Genomic DNA, 15930 nt, shown 5'->3' with positions numbered 1-15930 from the left:
AACACGTGGAAGGTGCCAGGTTCGAGCCCTGGTAGATACATATTTTGTCCATCGTGATTGGGCATAAAAAAGCTAGGTCTCTTGGAAAACTCGGCTTTACTACGTATCTATGGTGTTGTGGTTATCACGTCCGCTTAATACGCGGAAGGTCCCAAGTTCGAGTCCTGGTAGATACATGTTTTGTCCATCGTGATTGGGCATAAAAAAGCTAGGTCTCTTGGAAATTTCAACATAACTACGTATCTATGGTGTAGTGGTTATCACGTCCGTCTAACACGCGGAATCTCCCAGGTTCGAGCCCTGGTAGATACATATTTTGTCCATCGTAATTGGGCATAAAAAAAGCTAGGTCTCTTGGAAAACTCAGTATTACTACGTATCTATGGTGTAGTGGTTATCACGTCCGCCTAACACGCGGAAGGTCCCAGGTTCGAGCCCTGGTAGATACATAATTTGTCCATCGTGATTGGGCATAAAAAAGCTAGGTCTCTTGGAAATTTCAACATAACTACGTATCTATGGTGTAGTGGTTATCACGTCCGCTTCACACGCGGTAGGTCCCAGGTTCGAGCCCTGGTAGATACATGTTTTTTCCATCGTGATTGGGCATAAAAATAAGCTAGATCTCTCGGAAAACTCAGTATTTCTTCGTATCTATGCGATAGTGGTTATCACGTCTGGCTGACACGCGGAAGGTCCCAGGTTCGAGGCCCATAAGATACATGTTTTGACTATCGTGATTAGGCATAAAAATAAAATAGATCTCTTGGAAAACTCAGTTCTACTACGTATATATAGTGTAGTGGTTATCACGTCCGCTTTACACGCGGAATGTCCCAGGTTCGAGCCCTGATAGATACATGTTTTGTCCATCGTGATTGGGCATAAATATAAGCTAGATCTCTCGGAAAACTCAGTATGACTACGTATCTATGGTGTAGTGGTTATCACGTCCGCCTAACACGCGGAATCTCCCTGGTTCGAGCCCTGGTAGATACATATTTTGTCCATCGTGATTGGGCATAAAAAAGCTAGGTCTCTTGGAAATTTCAACATAACTACGTATCTATGGTGTAGTGGTTATCACGTCCGCTTAACACGCGGAAGGTCCCAGGTTCGAGCCCTGCTAGATACATATTTTGACCATCGTGATAGGACATAAAAAAAGCTAGGTCTCTTGGAAAACTCAGTATCACTTCGTTTCTATGCGATAGTGGTTATCACGTCTGGCTAACACGCGGAAGGTCCCAGGTTCGAGGCCCATAAGATACATGTTTTGACCATCGTGATTAGGCATAAAATAAAATAGGTCTCTTGGAAAACTCTGTTCTACTACGTATATATAGTGTAGTGGTTATCACGTCCGCTTTACACGCCGAATGTCCCAGGTTCGAGCCCTGGTAGATACATGTTTTGTCCATCGTGATTGGGCATAAATATGAGCTAGATCTCTCGGAAAACTCAGTATTGCTACGTATCTATGGTGTAGTGGTTATCACGTCCGCCTATCACGCGGAATCTCCCAGGTTCGAGCCCTGGTAGATACATATTTTGTCTATCGTGATTGGGCATAAAAAAGCTAGGTCTCTTGGAAAACTCAGTATCACTACGTATCTATGGTGTAGTGGTTATCACGTCCGCCTAACACGCGGAAGGTGCCAGGATCGAGCCCTGGTAGATACATATTTTGTCCATCGTGATTGGGCATAAAAAAGCTAGGTCTCTTGGAAAACTCAGTATCACTACGTATCTATGGTGTAGTGGTTATCACGTCCGCCTAACACGCGGAAGGTCCCAGGTTCGAGCCCTGGTAGATACATATTTTGTCCATCGTGATTGGGCATAAATATAAGCTAGATCTCTTGGAAAACTCAGTATTACTACGCATCTATAGTGTAGTGGTTATCACGTCCGCTTTACACGCGGAAGGTCCCAGGTTCGAGCCCTGCTAGATACATATTTTGACCATCGTGATAGGACATAAAAAAGCTAGGTCTCTTGGAAAACTCAGTATCACTTCGTATCTATGCGATAGTGGTTATCACGTCCGGCTAACACGCGGAAGTTCCAAGGTTCGACGCCCAAAAGATACATGTTTTGACCATCGTGATTGGGCATAAAAATAAGCTAGATTTCTCGGAAAACTCAGTATTACTACGTATCTGTGGTGTAGTGGTTATCACGTCCGCTTTACACGCGGAAGGTCCTATGTTCGAGCCCTGGTAGATACATGTTTTGTCCATCGTGATTGGGCATAAAAATTAGCTAGATCTCTCGGAAAACTCAGTATTACTACGTATATATGGTGTAGTGGTTATCACGTCCGCCTAACACGTGGAAGGTGCCAGGTTCGAGCCCTGGTAGATACATATTTTGTCCATCGTGATTGGGCATAAAAAAAGCTAGGTCTCTTGGAAAACTCAGCTTTACTACGTATCTATGGTGTAGTGGTTATCACGTCCGCCTAACACGCGGAAGGTCCCAGGTTCGAGCCCTGGAAGATACATATTTTGTCCATCGTGATTGGGCATAAAAAAGCTAGGTCTCTTGGAAATTTCAACATAACTACGTATCTATGGTGTAGTGGTTATCAATTCCGCTTTACACGCGGAAGGTCCCAGGTTCGAGCCCTGGTAGATACATGTTTTGTCCATCGTGATTGGGCATAAAAATAAGCTATATCTCTCGGAAAACTCAGTATTTCTACGTATCTATGGTGTAGTGGTTATCACGTCCGCTTTACACGCAGAAGGTCCCAGGTTCGAGCCCTGCTAGATACATATTTAGACCATCGTGATAGGACATAAAAAAGCTAGGTCTCTTGGAAAACTCAGTATCACTTCGTATCTATGCGATAGTGGTTATCACGTCCGGCTAACACGCGGAAGGTCCAAGGTTCGACGCCCAAAAGATACATGTTTTGACCATCGTGATTGGGCATAAAAATAAGCTAGATCTCTCCGAAAACTCAGTATTACTACGTATCTGTGGTGTAGTGGTTATCACGTCCGCCTAACACGCGGAAGGTCCCAGGTTCGAGCCCTGGTAGATACATAATTTGTCCATCGTGATTGGGCATAAAAAAGCTAGGTCTCTTGGAAATTTCAACATAACTACGTATCTATGGTGTAGTGGTTATCACGTCCGCTTCACTCGCGGTAGGTCCCAGGTTCGAGCCCTGGTAGATACATGTTTTTTCCATCGTGATTGGGCATAAAAATAAGCTAGATCTCTCGGAAAACTCAGTATTTCTTCGTATCTATGCGATAGTGGTTATCACGTCTGGCTGACACGCGGAAGGTCCCAGGTTCGAGGCCCATAAGATACATGTTTTGACTATCGTGATTAGGCATAAAAATAAAATAGATCTCTTGGAAAACTCAGTTCTACTACGTATATATAGTGTAGTGGTTATCACGTCCGCTTTACACGCGGAATGTCCCAGGTTCGAGCCCTGATAGATACATGTTTTGTCCAGCGTGATTGGGCATAAATATAAGCTAGATCTCTCGGAAAACTCAGTATGACTACGTATCTATGGTGTAGTGGTTATCACGTCCGCCTAACACGCGGAATCTCCCTGGTTCGAGCCCTGGTAGATACATATTTTGTCCATCGTGATTGGGCATAAAAAAGCTAGGTCTCTTGGAAATTTCAACATAACTACGTATCTATGGTGTAGTGGTTATCACGTCCGCTTAACACGCGGAAGGTCCCAGGTTCGAGCCCTGCTAGATACATATTTTGACCATCGTGATAGGACATAAAAAAGCTAGGTCTCTTGGAAAACTCAGTATCACTTCGTATCTATGCGATAGTGGTTATCACGTCTGGCTAACACGCGGAAGGTCCCAGGTTCGAAGCCCATAAGATACATGTTTTGACTATCGTGATTAGGCATAAAAATAAAATAGATCTCTTGGAAAACTCAGTTCTACTACGTATATATAGTGTAGTGGTTATCAAGTCCGCTTTAAACGCGGAATTCCTAGGTTCGAGCCCGGGTAGATATATGTTTTGTCCATCGTGATTGGGCATAAATATAAGCTAGATCTCTCGGAAAACTCAGTATTACTACGTATCTATGGTGTAGTGGTTATCACGTCCGCTTTACACGCGGAAGGTCCCAGGTTCGAGCCCTGCTAGATACATATTTTGACCATCGTGATAGGACATAAAAAAAGCTAGGTCTCTTGGAAAACTCAGTATCACTTCGTATCTATGCTATAGTGGTTATCACGTCTAGCTAACACGCGGAAGGTCCCAGGTTCGAGGCCCATAAGATACTTGTTTTGACCATCGTGATTAGGCATAAAAATAAAATAGGTCTCTTGGAAAACTCTGTTCTACTACGTATATATAGTGTAGTGGTTATCACGTCCGCTTTACACGCCGAATGTCCCAGGTTCGAGCCCTGGTAGATACATGTTTTGTCCATCGTGATTGGGCATAAATATAAGCAGGATCTCTCGGAAAACTCAGTATTACTACGTATCTATGGTGTAGTGGTTATCACGTCCGCTTTACACGCGGAAGGTCCCAGGTTCGAGGCCTGCTAGATACATATTTTGACCATCGTGATAGGACATAAAAAAGCTAGGTCTCTTGGAAAACTCAGTATCAGTTCGTATCTATGCGATAGTGGTTATCACGTCTGGCTAACACGCGGAAGGTCCCAGGTTCGAGGCCCATAAGATACATGTTTTGACTATCGTGATTAGGCATAAAAATAAAATAGGTCTCTTGGAAAACTCAGTTCTACTACGTATATATAGTGTAGTGGTTATCAAGTCCGCTTTACACGCGGAATGTCCCAGGTTCGAGCCCTGGTAGATACATGTTTTGTCCATCGTGATTGGGCATAAATATAAGCTAGATCTCACGGAAAACTCAGTATTACTACGTATCTATGGTGTAGTGGTTATCACGTCCGCCTAACACGCGGAATCTCCCAGGTTCGAGCCCTGGTAGATACATATTTTGTCTATCGTGATTGGGCATAAAAAAGCTAGGTCTCTTGGAAAACTCAGTATCACTACGTATCTTAGGTGTAGTGGTTATCACGTCCGCCTGACACGCGGAAGGTGCCAGGTTCGAGCCCTGGTAGATACATATTTTGTCCATCGTGATTGGGCATAAAAAAAGCTAGGTCTCTTGGAAAACTCAGTATCACTACGTATCTATGGTGTAGTGGTTATCACGTCCGCCTAACACGCGGAAGGTCCCAGGTTCGAGGCCTGGTAGATACATATTTTGTCCATCGTGATTGGGCATAAATATAAGCTAGATCTCTTGGAAAACTCAGTATTACTACGCATCTATGGTGTAGTGGTTATCACGTCCGCTTTACACGCGGAAGGTCCCAGGTTCGAGCCCTGCTAGATACATATTTTGACCATCGTGATAGGACATAAAAAAGCTAGGTCTCTTGGAAAACTCAGTATCACTTCGTATCTATGCGATAGTGGTTATCACGTCCGGCTAACACGCGGAAGGTCCAAGGTTCGACGCCCAAAAGATACATGTTTTGACCATCGTGATTGGGCATAAAAATAAGATAGATCTCTCGGAAAACTCAGTATTACTACGTATCTGTGGTGTAGTGGTTATCACGTCCGCTTTACACGCGGAAGGTCCCATGTTCGAGCCCTGGTAGATACATGTTTTGTCCATCGTGATTGGGCATAAAAATTAGCTAGATCTCTCGGAAAGCTCAGTATTACTACGTATATATGGTGTAGTGGTTATCACGTCCGCCTAACACGTGGAAGGTGCCAGGTTCGAGCCCTGGTAGATACATATTTTGTCCATCGTGATTGGGCATAAAAAAGCTAGGTCTCTTGGAAAACTCGGCTTTACTACGTATCTATGGTGTTGTGGTTATCACGTCCGCTTAATACGCGGAAGGTCCCAAGTTCGAGTCCTGGTAGATACATGTTTTGTCCATCGTGATTGGGCATAAAAAAGCTAGGTCTCTTGGAAATTTCAACATAACTACGTATCTATGGTGTAGTGGTTATCACGTCCGTCTAACACGCGGAATCTCCCAGGTTCGAGCCCTGGTAGATACATATTTTGTCCATCGTAATTGGGCATAAAAAAAGCTAGGTCTCTTGGAAAACTCAGTATTACTACGTATCTATGGTGTAGTGGTTATCACGTCCGCCTAACACGCGGAAGGTCCCAGGTTCGAGCCCTGGTAGATACATAATTTGTCCATCGTGATTGGGCATAAAAAAGCTAGGTCTCTTGGAAATTTCAACATAACTACGTATCTATGGTGTAGTGGTTATCACGTCCGCTTCACACGCGGTAGGTCCCAGGTTCGAGCCCTGGTAGATACATGTTTTTTCCATCGTGATTGGGCATAAAAATAAACTAGATCTCTCGGAAAACTCAGTATTTCTTCGTATCTATGCGATAGTGGTTATCACGTCTGGCTGACACGCGGAAGGTCCCAGGTTCGAGGCCCATAAGATACATGTTTTGACTATCGTGATTAGGCATAAAAATAAAATAGATCTCTTGGAAAACTCAGTTCTACTACGTATATATAGTGTAGTGGTTATCACGTCCGCTTTACACGCGGAATGTCCCAGGTTCGAGCCCTGATAGATACATGTTTTGTCCATCGTGATTGGGCATAAATATAAGCTAGATCTCTCGGAAAACTCAGTATGACTACGTATCTATGGTGTAGTGGTTATCACGTCCGCCTAACACGCGGAATCTCCCTGGTTCGAGCCCTGGTAGATACATATTTTGTCCATCGTGATTGGGCATAAAAAAGCTAGGTCTCTTGGAAATTTCAACATAACTACGTATCTATGGTGTAGTGGTTATCACGTCCGCTTAACACGCGGAAGGTCCCAGGTTCGAGCCCTGATAGATACATATTTTGACCATCGTGATAGGACATAAAAAAAGCTAGGTCTCTTGGAAAACTCAGTATCACTTCGTTTCTATGCGATAGTGGTTATCACGTCTGGCTAACACGCGGAAGGTCCCAGGTTCGAGGCCCATAAGATACATGTTTTGACCATCGTGATTAGGCATAAAATAAAATAGGTCTCTTGGAAAACTCTGTTCTACTACGTATATATAGTGTAGTGGTTATCACGTCCGCTTTACACGCCGAATGTCCCAGGTTCGAGCCCTGGTAGATACATGTTTTGTCCATCGTGATTGGGCATAAATATGAGCTAGATCTCTCGGAAAACTCAGTATTGCTACGTATCTATGGTGTAGTGGTTATCACGTCCGCCTATCACGCGGAATCTCCCAGGTTCGAGCCCTGGTAGATACATATTTTGTCTATCGTGATTGGGCATAAAAAAGCTAGGTCTCTTGGAAAACTCAGTATCACTACGTATCTATGGTGTAGTGGTTATCACGTCCGCCTAACACGCGGAAGGTGCCAGGATCGAGCCCTGGTAGATACATATTTTGTCCATCGTGATTGGGCATAAAAAAGCTAGGTCTCTTGGAAAACTCAGTATCACTACGTATCTATGGTGTAGTGGTTATCACGTCCGCCTAACACGCGGAAGGTCCCAGGTTCGAGCCCTGGTAGATACATATTTTGTCCATCGTGATTGGGCATAAATATAAGCTAGATCTCTTGGAAAACTCAGTATTACTACGCATCTATAGTGTAGTGGTTATCACGTCCGCTTTACACGCGGAAGGTCCCAGGTTCGAGCCCTGCTAGATACATATTTTGACCATCGTGATAGGACATAAAAAAGCTAGGTCTCTTGGAAAACTCAGTATCACTTCGTATCTATGCGATAGTGGTTATCACGTCCGGCTAACACGCGGAAGTTCCAAGGTTCGACGCCCAAAAGATACATGTTTTGACCATCGTGATTGGGCATAAAAATAAGCTAGATCTCTCGGAAAACTCAGTATTACTACGTATCTGTGGTGTAGTGGTTATCACGTCCGCTTTACACGCGGAAGGTCCTATGTTCGAGCCCTGGTAGATACATGTTTTGTCCATCGTGATTGGGCATAAAAATTAGCTAGATCTCTCGGAAAACTCAGTATTACTACGTATATATGGTGTAGTGGTTATCACGTCCGCCTAACACGTGGAAGGTGCCAGGTTCGAGCCCTGGTAGATACATGTTTTGTCCATCGTGATTGGGCATAAAAAAAGCTAGGTCTCTTGGAAAACTCAGCTTTACTACGTATCTATGGTGTAGTGGTTATCACGTCCGCCTAACACGCGGAAGGTCCCAGGTTCGAGCCCTGGAAGATACATATTTTGTCCATCGTGATTGGGCATAAAAAAGCTAGGTCTCTTGGAAATTTCAACATAACTACGTATCTATGGTGTAGTGGTTATCAATTCCGCTTTACACGCGGAAGGTCCCAGGTTCGAGCCCTGGTAGATACATGTTTTGTCCATCGTGATTGGGCATAAAAATAAGCTATATCTCTCGGAAAACTCAGTATTTCTACGTATCTATGGTGTAGTGGTTATCACGTCCGCTTTACACGCAGAAGGTCCCAGGTTCGAGCCCTGCTAGATACATATTTAGACCATCGTGATAGGACATAAAAAAGCTAGGTCTCTTGGAAAACTCAGTATCACTTCGTATCTATGCGATAGTGGTTATCACGTCCGGCTAACACGCGGAAGGTCCAAGGTTCGACGCCCAAAAGATACATGTTTTGACCATCGTGATTGGGCATAAAAATAAGCTAGATCTCTCCGAAAACTCAGTATTACTACGTATCTGTGGTGTAGTGGTTATCACGTCCGCTTTACACGCGGAATGTCCCATGTTCGAGCCCTGGTAGATACATGTTTTGTCCATCGTGATTGGGCATAAAAATTAGCTATATCTCTCGGAAAACTCAGTATTACTACGTATATATGGTGTAGTGGTTATCACAGAGGAGAGGGCTTCTATGCTAGGAATGTTCGCTACGCGATTGAGCTTCGCTAAACGGAGCCTGAGGTTGGCTATAGCCTCCCGCGTTTAGCGCAAATGTGAGGCCAGGGATAGATTTAATTTTATAAGTGGGAATAGAGAATAGAGTAATCTAGGAACGCGTCAAATTCCCGGACCCCATTCCACGGAAAGGAGGGGTATGAAAGAAGAGGCGTGTCAAAGCGACAAAGGTAAAAAGAAATAACGTATTTTTTGCCGATCCCGTCAGTAACGTCAGCAAAACGTAGTTTAATTGAGCAATTATATGTGATGAAAAGTTTAAATTTTCGTATTGCTCAATTAAACTACGTTTTGCTGACGTTACTGACGGGATCGGCAAAAAATAAGTTATTTCTTTTTACCTTTGTCGCTTTGACACGCCTCTTCTTTCATACCCCTCCTTTCCGTGGAATGGGGTCCGGGAATTTGACGCGTTCCTAGATTACTCTATTCTCTATTCCCACTTATAAAATTAAATCTATCCCTGGCCTCACATTTGCGCTAAACGCGGGAGGCTATAGCCAACCTCAGGCTCCGTTTAGCGAAGCTCAATCGCGTAGCGAACATTCCTAGCATAGAAACCCTCTCCTCTGAAGTTGTTTCTTATTTGGAATAGTCGAGTATGTCTATTTGAAGTGATCTCGTGAAGCGCATACGCCATCATGAATGAGATATTCTCTTGGCTGCAATGAATCTGGCTGAAGACCTAGACGTAATTAATATGAGTTCTAAATATTATGATATCATGGCCCAAATAACAAAATTTTCAAACCGGTTCTCCTCTTTAAAAGACGCGAGTTTTCTCTTAAAGGGAGTGGGAAGTGGAAAATAAAGTGATTTTTTTATTGATTCTTCTACCAGTATGCATAATGAAAAATTCAGGAAATACCTCCCATTGATTTTAATATTCAAGTTAGGTTAAGATTTTAAGAATAATTTCAAAAAAGGAACTCCGACCAATCCCGAAACGCCGTGCCTTTTCGTTAACAAAATTTTCGTGGCACACTCCATGTCTCGCGCCACAATTGTCACATCGTGCAAATTTTTTCAAGTCTCGCGATAAATTTATTCAACACGGAGCGTGCCTAGAGAAAATTGTTGATAAAAAGGCGGGGTGCTACGCGATTGGTCGGAGATCCCTATTTAAAATTATCCATGAAATTTCAAACTAATTGTCGTTTAAAAATCGTTCGGTGTTATTTCCAGGATGTTTCACGATGCAGATTGGTCTTATAGAAGAATTAATAAAAAATTACTTTATTTTCCACTTCACCATCCCTTTAATGAACGTCTGATTTGTTTCAAAGTATTGCGCCAAAAGACCAATCATATATATATGCATAAAGTGTCATAACATCTAACAAGCATTATTACGACAAAGATTCGATACTCGATTATGAATTATCGCCAATCTAACCAAAGTTGCCAGATTTTGAATAAAGGCTGATTACTCGTGACCTATTCATCCGAATTGAATTTGGTAAACACTTTTAAAATATGAATCGACCCCAAGGATTCCGAAAATCGCATTTATATCCTCGAGAATCCAATATTTTCAAAGTTGATAATTTTGACATTTCAGGTTTCCGGTATAAGTATGCAAAGGACAATTTTGGAACGGGTAAAATATGAAAGAGAAATGCAAAACTTTTATAACGCACTTTATTCCAGAGCGCTAGCTTGAATAGTTTTTGAAATATAGTAAAATATGTGCGAAAAACGCAACGCGCAAAGACTTTTTTAACAGTCTGTACGTGTTGGGGGCTGAATATTGAATATTTGAAATATTATACTAAGTGTCTAAAAAGAGCAAGCGATATTTGATATAGCTCGAAAGGAAAATGTAAATATTTAATAGTGGATGCATTTATACATTTACCTTCGAATATCGAAATTTAACATTTTTTTGGTCGCGACTATGAAGGAAAGGTTGCACTGATCTAGATTTGGAACGTCATCACGGCAAACTACATTGTTGGCGCTACTTGTAAACCGGTTACGTATTACGCGTAATCATTTCATCAGGCGTAGAGACCATTTAGGAAAACACACAGGGGCGAGGCGACCATTGGGGTATTCTTCCTTGCACCAAGAACCATCGCCAGACGATGCCAAAGCTCAGTACAGGCGGGAGGCTAGTCAACTCGCAGTGCCTATAGCGGTGCTTCTAGGCGAGAGGGAGAAGGCCCCAATGGCGGCATCGCCCCTGTGTTTTAGTTTCTTCTTATGTAATTTCTGTATGATCGGTCCTTGGCACAAGTGGTAAGGTATGATGTGTTCTACCATTTTATTTCTGCTGAGAAGTATTTCTTTTTATGTAATCTTTACCCTTTCCTTTGGTTATATTTATACCGATGTCATATTTTTGGAGTGCATAAAAGGAGAGCTACCTATTAACAGAAACCACACAGGACCAAGGTTGTTGCTTTGTCTTAAGTAGACGACATTAGTTTGTAAATTAGTTTGAGCAAAATAAATTCTTTATCATAATTTCTTGAACATCAGTCTTCTCAGCAACTTACAACAGATTTAAACTTTTTTGGTGCAAACTTGAAAAAGCCAGCAAGAATTAAAACTGTGTCCGTCAAGGTGCTTAGAAGTTAGTCAGCATCGACACGAAATCCCTTCAAAATAATTAATTTCATGATAAAATGTTTTCGGAAAATGGAATTATTCTTGAAAAAGCGTAGATATGTAATTTTTTAAATTAATTTATAGGGAACAGATCGATTAACAGTAAAAATCAGTTGATTGAATTAAATATTGATTAAGGATTGGAGGAATAAAAATAATTTAAAAAGAAATTGCAATATCTGAAACTTCAGACAATTGATAAACCTCAGACATATCGTTTGTTTTTTCGGCCTTGGTCCAAACCAAGACGATTTTTTATAATATCTGTCCCTTCAGTCTTAATGTAATTAAAATTTGAATAATTTTATGTTTTTTGTACCGACATACACTTGGGGTTGATCTATTTCTAATAGCTTAAAGAAGTACTTAATTATCGTTAATTACATTTAACTTATAATATCCAAAAACATTGATTTCGTTAAGCATATAATGTTGTACTTTATTTATGAAGTTAGTTCAAAAATTACAGTATTTGAAATGCAGAATAAAACTTTTTATTTGTTGTGTACACTCTATACATATATCATTGAGAATTTTTGAGGAAATGCATCTTGAGTAGAAGAGCTAGAATAAGATGTCTATATACTTTTAACGGTGGTAAATAAGCTTCAAGAGAGAGGAAAGGGAGATTGAAACGGTCAGAGGGAAAGAGTTTTGTCTAGGCGCTTGCTTGGAAGATTATGGCCATAGTATCTTTTTAACGGATATGAGGAAGTATGGCCTTATAAACGTGTGACCCTCATTGCATTGCTGGCAAAGGAAAAATATCCCCCCCCCTCACTTTCACCCGTGTAGTATACTAGAGGATATTTCAGTAAGAGAAAATCGATTGAATCAGGGATAGCGAGAGATCACAAGTGATATGGCTTAATTATGAGCTAGATCCCCTTGTTTTGTTTGGCAGCATTATATAATTTAATGTTGCTAGATTTAATTGGCGTTGGTGATTTTGCGAACTATGTTAATGATATATTGAAATGAAAATGGAAAAGTTACATTTTGGAATATTCCTAAGCGTTCTTCGTTTGAGGGAATATTTAGCAATAGCAATAGACTGCAGGGAATTAGTTTCTTTGGGGTTTGTGGATAATTTCTAAATAACTATAACTATTTATTGGATGAATTTCAAAATTGCTGGAATTTAACTCGCAACATTTTATTTTGATTAGTTTTGTAGAACTCTCGAACCATGAAATTATAATAAAGTTCCTACTTAATATTTGAATGAAGTATTTGCTAGATAATTTATATTTTCCTTTGTATCTCCGTTATTTTTCAACAATTACTTTCTATTCTTTTACCTACAATTTCTTCCTAGTTTTTTCCCACAATTTCTTCTAAGTTTTTCCCCTGCAATTTCATTATTTTCTCGGTAACATTTTACAACAATATCTGCGTATATTTCAAGGGCAAATTTCCTATGTTTCCTTAATTTACCACTTTTAAATATAAGTTCAGCTAGCTAATTGGACCAAGTCATCTTGAGACTTATTGCCACTTATCTGACGCCTTTACAATGCATAGCGCCCTATACTAACTATTACCGATCACTATTATTGATCACTCTGAACAACGCCAGTTTTGCTGGGTTCTCTTTAAACAAGCTGCCCCAGCAGAAAGGACACTCGTGCGGGACATGTAAGATAATAAAAAGCGAACATTAGATAAAAAATTTCTTTGCTAGACGCCATACCTCCAGTTGTGAACTTGTGAGAGTCTAATAAATATTAACAGTAGAACTCGCAGCAGACAACTCCTTCTAAAGACTTAAGCTATCCACTAGCACCATCGCGCGCCACCATCCTTAACCCACCGCACCAACGCGTGCTTCGGAGGAGGCGGAGTCTATTTATCCTTTTTTGCGGCTTCAGCTAGAGTGCGTTCTGGTGGAGTCACCAAATAAGTGTTTACTTTAAAAAATCCAAATCGCAATGATGGGGATGAAAAGCCCGAACACACGGTATTCCTGTCGCCATGCATTGCCAAAGCTACGCTAGAGAGACCTTGAAAACCGGGACCAATACCTCGTGCGAGGGGGGGGATTCTCCCCCGCACGAGTAAAAAGAGAGACTTTCTCTAGAAGGATGATTCAGACGTCAGTCAAGTTACTGACGAATCTGTCTCGCTTGGTGATTGTTGTGTCACTAACCTCGTACCAGCTGTTATCTTTTCGAATAAAGTTTAGATAGTGACCTTGGTTTAAAGAAGAATCTTTATGAATGATCACGCCCCTAGTTTTGTAAACGCTGTGGTTTAAAACCACTTTCTGATTTTCAAATCCCGATATTTTGGTTAAAATCTTAATTGGGTGACCATTTACTACAGTATCTCTTGGAAACCACAGAAATACGTACTTACCGGCAGAAATCAATACATCACGTTCATCAATTTCTCTGCGTTTACAAGTTTCGCATGGCATCATTGTTGGTCTCATCCTTTGGACTAATAGTTTCCAATCAATTTTACCGAGGTTTGGCAAAGGAAAAGTGAAGATGCAGCTTTGGATAATGTTTCCAGAACTTTTTTCCAGGTGACAGCTGGGGCATTTGGTAACGTTTTGCGACTTTGTTCATAATAGTTCCCGCAGAGCGTTAGAGTCAGGAGTTTCCATTTCTTCGCAAAGTCTTGGCAAGAGAACCCATAAGAATTCACTAGCCTCTTGCTGTTCGTTGTGGGTAAAAGGCAACCCAACAGCCGTTCGCAAATTGAAACCGTCGTCGCTGAAACTCTCTTTGGAATTTTCAACATGTTCAATAGTGTTACGAAGGCAAGTCAAAATGGGCTTATCGCTCAATGATCCTTTGTGATCTTTAATAATGTTCCTTAATTCCGGAATCAGTAACAACAATTGCAAAACGCTATTTGCGTAGCACGTTACTCCATCTCCATTTTCAAATCCCTTCAAGGGAAAAATGTCTATACTCTGAAGACCTAGTCTGTCTTTTTATTTGGTCTTTCTTTTGCCGTTTCATCAGATCTCTCTCCTTCAACTTCTAATATACTCCTCGACGTCGGCCTTTTTTGTACCCCTCTTTCCTTCCGACCCGACTATTTCTTTAAGTGGAAGATCAGGTCTGTGTTTTTGACGCAGCCTGTTATACTCCGCAATGGCTCGTCCATCTGCCTTAATTTTATTCGGGTCTAATTGCAAGAGATGGAGACCGGCCAAGGAAGTCACTCGCGATAAAGCGACGTATGCCATGCCTGTTCCAAATAAATTTGATCCCAAATCCATAATTGCGCATTTTAAACTCATTCCCTGGCTTTTGTGTATAGTAATGGCGTATGCCAAGATTACCGGAAATTGCGTTCGTTTGACGTATAAATTGGCCATTAGCAAGAACTTGACGCTGATTTTCTCGACTAAAACGTCGGGCTTATTGGTCTCGTCGCTTGGTTCCCGATCTACTCTGATACTGATACCAATGATGTTCCCACTGTCGTTCATTTGGAATCCCGTTATAATGGCCATGGTGCCGTTAATAACACCTTCTTCAAAATTGATGTTTCTCCTAACCATTACTCGAGATCCAACGCAGAGATACAGCTTGCTCTTTAAACCTCCAGTTTTTGACGGCTCATTGTCTAACATTTTGAGTCTCCTGACAATGTTTTTGGTAACTTTCTGTCGACTTTCCTCTAGCATTTTTATGTTGAATTCATCGCACATGGCCAATTTCGGCATCAAACAGATGGGATGAAATCCTTCTTTAACCAGCTTAAGGTAAAGATTCATAGCCACCTCAATTTTGTTCCCTCCCGTAACTAGTCTACTTTCTAAGGTTGAAATGTCATCTTTTGTAACAGTTCCGACTCTAATTCGGTTAAGAAGGTCGCCATAAACTCGGTCGTCCGCCTGACGAACGTTTTGCGTTAGTTCATCGTATAAGAAATACCTCCAAAGATCAGTGCCTCCAATGCTATTAAATCTTAGTCTAGCTTCCTGGGAAGTGACTTTTAAAAACGCAGGATTACCCTGTACAGGCGGCAATTGGAAGAAATCTCCAAAAACAAGAACGCAAACCACACCGCCGAAAGGCTTGTTCATTTCCCAAAATTCATTTAGCCTCAAATGAACGTAAGTTAGTAGTACCGAAGACACCATAGAAATCTCATCGACAATCAAGAGTTTCAAAGAATAAGGGCAACGGCCCATAGGATTTTGGGCGAGCTAATGTTAAAAAACTTTTGTTCGCTGCTGCGGTGTTTCTACATGCGTATTCTACGTGGCTTGGATCTCCATCGTTTTGTTGAAAAAAGAGGCAATAAATCTCAAGAATCTACGAGTTGAGGTCATTTTATGTTTCGCTCCATTATGCTAAAGATAGGCAAAATAGGCCGATTAAACCTCGCA

General features: G+C 41.4%; 1 protein-coding gene and 26 non-coding genes across 27 annotated transcripts; 26 read left to right on the top strand and 1 right to left on the bottom strand.

Annotated features, from left to right (window-relative positions):
* The first annotated feature begins 103 nt into the window (after positions 1 to 103).
* TRNAI-AAU (transfer RNA isoleucine (anticodon AAU)) lies at positions 104 to 176 on the top strand. Its single transcript has one exon. It is a non-coding gene; the product is annotated as a tRNA-Ile (tRNA).
* Positions 177 to 376: 200 nt separating this feature from the next.
* Positions 377 to 449, top strand: TRNAV-AAC (transfer RNA valine (anticodon AAC)). The gene has a single exon. It is a non-coding gene; the product is annotated as a tRNA-Val (tRNA).
* Positions 450 to 512: 63 nt separating this feature from the next.
* TRNAV-CAC (transfer RNA valine (anticodon CAC)) lies at positions 513 to 585 on the top strand. The gene has a single exon. It is a non-coding gene; the product is annotated as a tRNA-Val (tRNA).
* Positions 586 to 1062: 477 nt separating this feature from the next.
* On the top strand, positions 1063 to 1135 carry TRNAV-AAC (transfer RNA valine (anticodon AAC)). Its single transcript has one exon. It is a non-coding gene; the product is annotated as a tRNA-Val (tRNA).
* Positions 1136 to 1474: 339 nt separating this feature from the next.
* On the top strand, positions 1475 to 1547 carry TRNAD-AUC (transfer RNA aspartic acid (anticodon AUC)). The gene has a single exon. It is a non-coding gene; the product is annotated as a tRNA-Asp (tRNA).
* Positions 1548 to 1610: 63 nt separating this feature from the next.
* On the top strand, positions 1611 to 1683 carry TRNAV-AAC (transfer RNA valine (anticodon AAC)). The gene has a single exon. It is a non-coding gene; the product is annotated as a tRNA-Val (tRNA).
* A 63-nt stretch (positions 1684 to 1746) lies between these two features.
* Positions 1747 to 1819, top strand: TRNAV-AAC (transfer RNA valine (anticodon AAC)). Its single transcript has one exon. It is a non-coding gene; the product is annotated as a tRNA-Val (tRNA).
* Positions 1820 to 1884: 65 nt separating this feature from the next.
* Positions 1885 to 1957, top strand: TRNAV-UAC (transfer RNA valine (anticodon UAC)). The gene has a single exon. It is a non-coding gene; the product is annotated as a tRNA-Val (tRNA).
* A 476-nt stretch (positions 1958 to 2433) lies between these two features.
* TRNAV-AAC (transfer RNA valine (anticodon AAC)) lies at positions 2434 to 2506 on the top strand. Its single transcript has one exon. It is a non-coding gene; the product is annotated as a tRNA-Val (tRNA).
* A 475-nt stretch (positions 2507 to 2981) lies between these two features.
* On the top strand, positions 2982 to 3054 carry TRNAV-AAC (transfer RNA valine (anticodon AAC)). The gene has a single exon. It is a non-coding gene; the product is annotated as a tRNA-Val (tRNA).
* Positions 3055 to 3117: 63 nt separating this feature from the next.
* Positions 3118 to 3190, top strand: TRNAV-CAC (transfer RNA valine (anticodon CAC)). Its single transcript has one exon. It is a non-coding gene; the product is annotated as a tRNA-Val (tRNA).
* A 477-nt stretch (positions 3191 to 3667) lies between these two features.
* Positions 3668 to 3740, top strand: TRNAV-AAC (transfer RNA valine (anticodon AAC)). Its single transcript has one exon. It is a non-coding gene; the product is annotated as a tRNA-Val (tRNA).
* A 338-nt stretch (positions 3741 to 4078) lies between these two features.
* Positions 4079 to 4151, top strand: TRNAV-UAC (transfer RNA valine (anticodon UAC)). Its single transcript has one exon. It is a non-coding gene; the product is annotated as a tRNA-Val (tRNA).
* A 752-nt stretch (positions 4152 to 4903) lies between these two features.
* TRNAV-AAC (transfer RNA valine (anticodon AAC)) lies at positions 4904 to 4976 on the top strand. The gene has a single exon. It is a non-coding gene; the product is annotated as a tRNA-Val (tRNA).
* Positions 4977 to 5039: 63 nt separating this feature from the next.
* TRNAV-GAC (transfer RNA valine (anticodon GAC)) lies at positions 5040 to 5112 on the top strand. Its single transcript has one exon. It is a non-coding gene; the product is annotated as a tRNA-Val (tRNA).
* Positions 5113 to 5176: 64 nt separating this feature from the next.
* Positions 5177 to 5249, top strand: TRNAV-AAC (transfer RNA valine (anticodon AAC)). Its single transcript has one exon. It is a non-coding gene; the product is annotated as a tRNA-Val (tRNA).
* A 65-nt stretch (positions 5250 to 5314) lies between these two features.
* TRNAV-UAC (transfer RNA valine (anticodon UAC)) lies at positions 5315 to 5387 on the top strand. The gene has a single exon. It is a non-coding gene; the product is annotated as a tRNA-Val (tRNA).
* A 475-nt stretch (positions 5388 to 5862) lies between these two features.
* Positions 5863 to 5935, top strand: TRNAI-AAU (transfer RNA isoleucine (anticodon AAU)). Its single transcript has one exon. It is a non-coding gene; the product is annotated as a tRNA-Ile (tRNA).
* A 200-nt stretch (positions 5936 to 6135) lies between these two features.
* Positions 6136 to 6208, top strand: TRNAV-AAC (transfer RNA valine (anticodon AAC)). Its single transcript has one exon. It is a non-coding gene; the product is annotated as a tRNA-Val (tRNA).
* Positions 6209 to 6271: 63 nt separating this feature from the next.
* TRNAV-CAC (transfer RNA valine (anticodon CAC)) lies at positions 6272 to 6344 on the top strand. Its single transcript has one exon. It is a non-coding gene; the product is annotated as a tRNA-Val (tRNA).
* Positions 6345 to 6821: 477 nt separating this feature from the next.
* TRNAV-AAC (transfer RNA valine (anticodon AAC)) lies at positions 6822 to 6894 on the top strand. The gene has a single exon. It is a non-coding gene; the product is annotated as a tRNA-Val (tRNA).
* A 339-nt stretch (positions 6895 to 7233) lies between these two features.
* On the top strand, positions 7234 to 7306 carry TRNAD-AUC (transfer RNA aspartic acid (anticodon AUC)). Its single transcript has one exon. It is a non-coding gene; the product is annotated as a tRNA-Asp (tRNA).
* Positions 7307 to 7369: 63 nt separating this feature from the next.
* Positions 7370 to 7442, top strand: TRNAV-AAC (transfer RNA valine (anticodon AAC)). The gene has a single exon. It is a non-coding gene; the product is annotated as a tRNA-Val (tRNA).
* A 63-nt stretch (positions 7443 to 7505) lies between these two features.
* On the top strand, positions 7506 to 7578 carry TRNAV-AAC (transfer RNA valine (anticodon AAC)). Its single transcript has one exon. It is a non-coding gene; the product is annotated as a tRNA-Val (tRNA).
* Positions 7579 to 7643: 65 nt separating this feature from the next.
* TRNAV-UAC (transfer RNA valine (anticodon UAC)) lies at positions 7644 to 7716 on the top strand. Its single transcript has one exon. It is a non-coding gene; the product is annotated as a tRNA-Val (tRNA).
* Positions 7717 to 8192: 476 nt separating this feature from the next.
* Positions 8193 to 8265, top strand: TRNAV-AAC (transfer RNA valine (anticodon AAC)). The gene has a single exon. It is a non-coding gene; the product is annotated as a tRNA-Val (tRNA).
* A 5880-nt stretch (positions 8266 to 14145) lies between these two features.
* On the bottom strand, positions 14146 to 15732 carry LOC149707375 (ATP-dependent DNA helicase PIF1-like). Its single transcript, XM_089865030.1, has 2 exons — positions 14885 to 15732; positions 14146 to 14398 (listed from the first exon to the last, which is right to left on the bottom strand). The coding sequence occupies exons 1-2, from the start codon at positions 15730 to 15732 to the stop codon at positions 14146 to 14148; spliced, it is 1101 nt and encodes a 366-aa protein (XP_089721156.1).
* Positions 15733 to 15930: the final 198 nt, after the last annotated feature.

The sequence above is a fragment of the Phalangium opilio genome, unplaced genomic scaffold (genome assembly GCF_054372755.1).
Source record: "Phalangium opilio isolate 3A_F unplaced genomic scaffold, DU_Popi_V2 ptg000013l_1, whole genome shotgun sequence".
NCBI classification, from domain to species: domain Eukaryota; kingdom Metazoa; phylum Arthropoda; class Arachnida; order Opiliones; family Phalangiidae; genus Phalangium; species Phalangium opilio.
The sequence above is the reverse complement of the archived record's forward strand: the minus strand, read 5'-3'. Positions and strand labels throughout refer to the sequence as shown.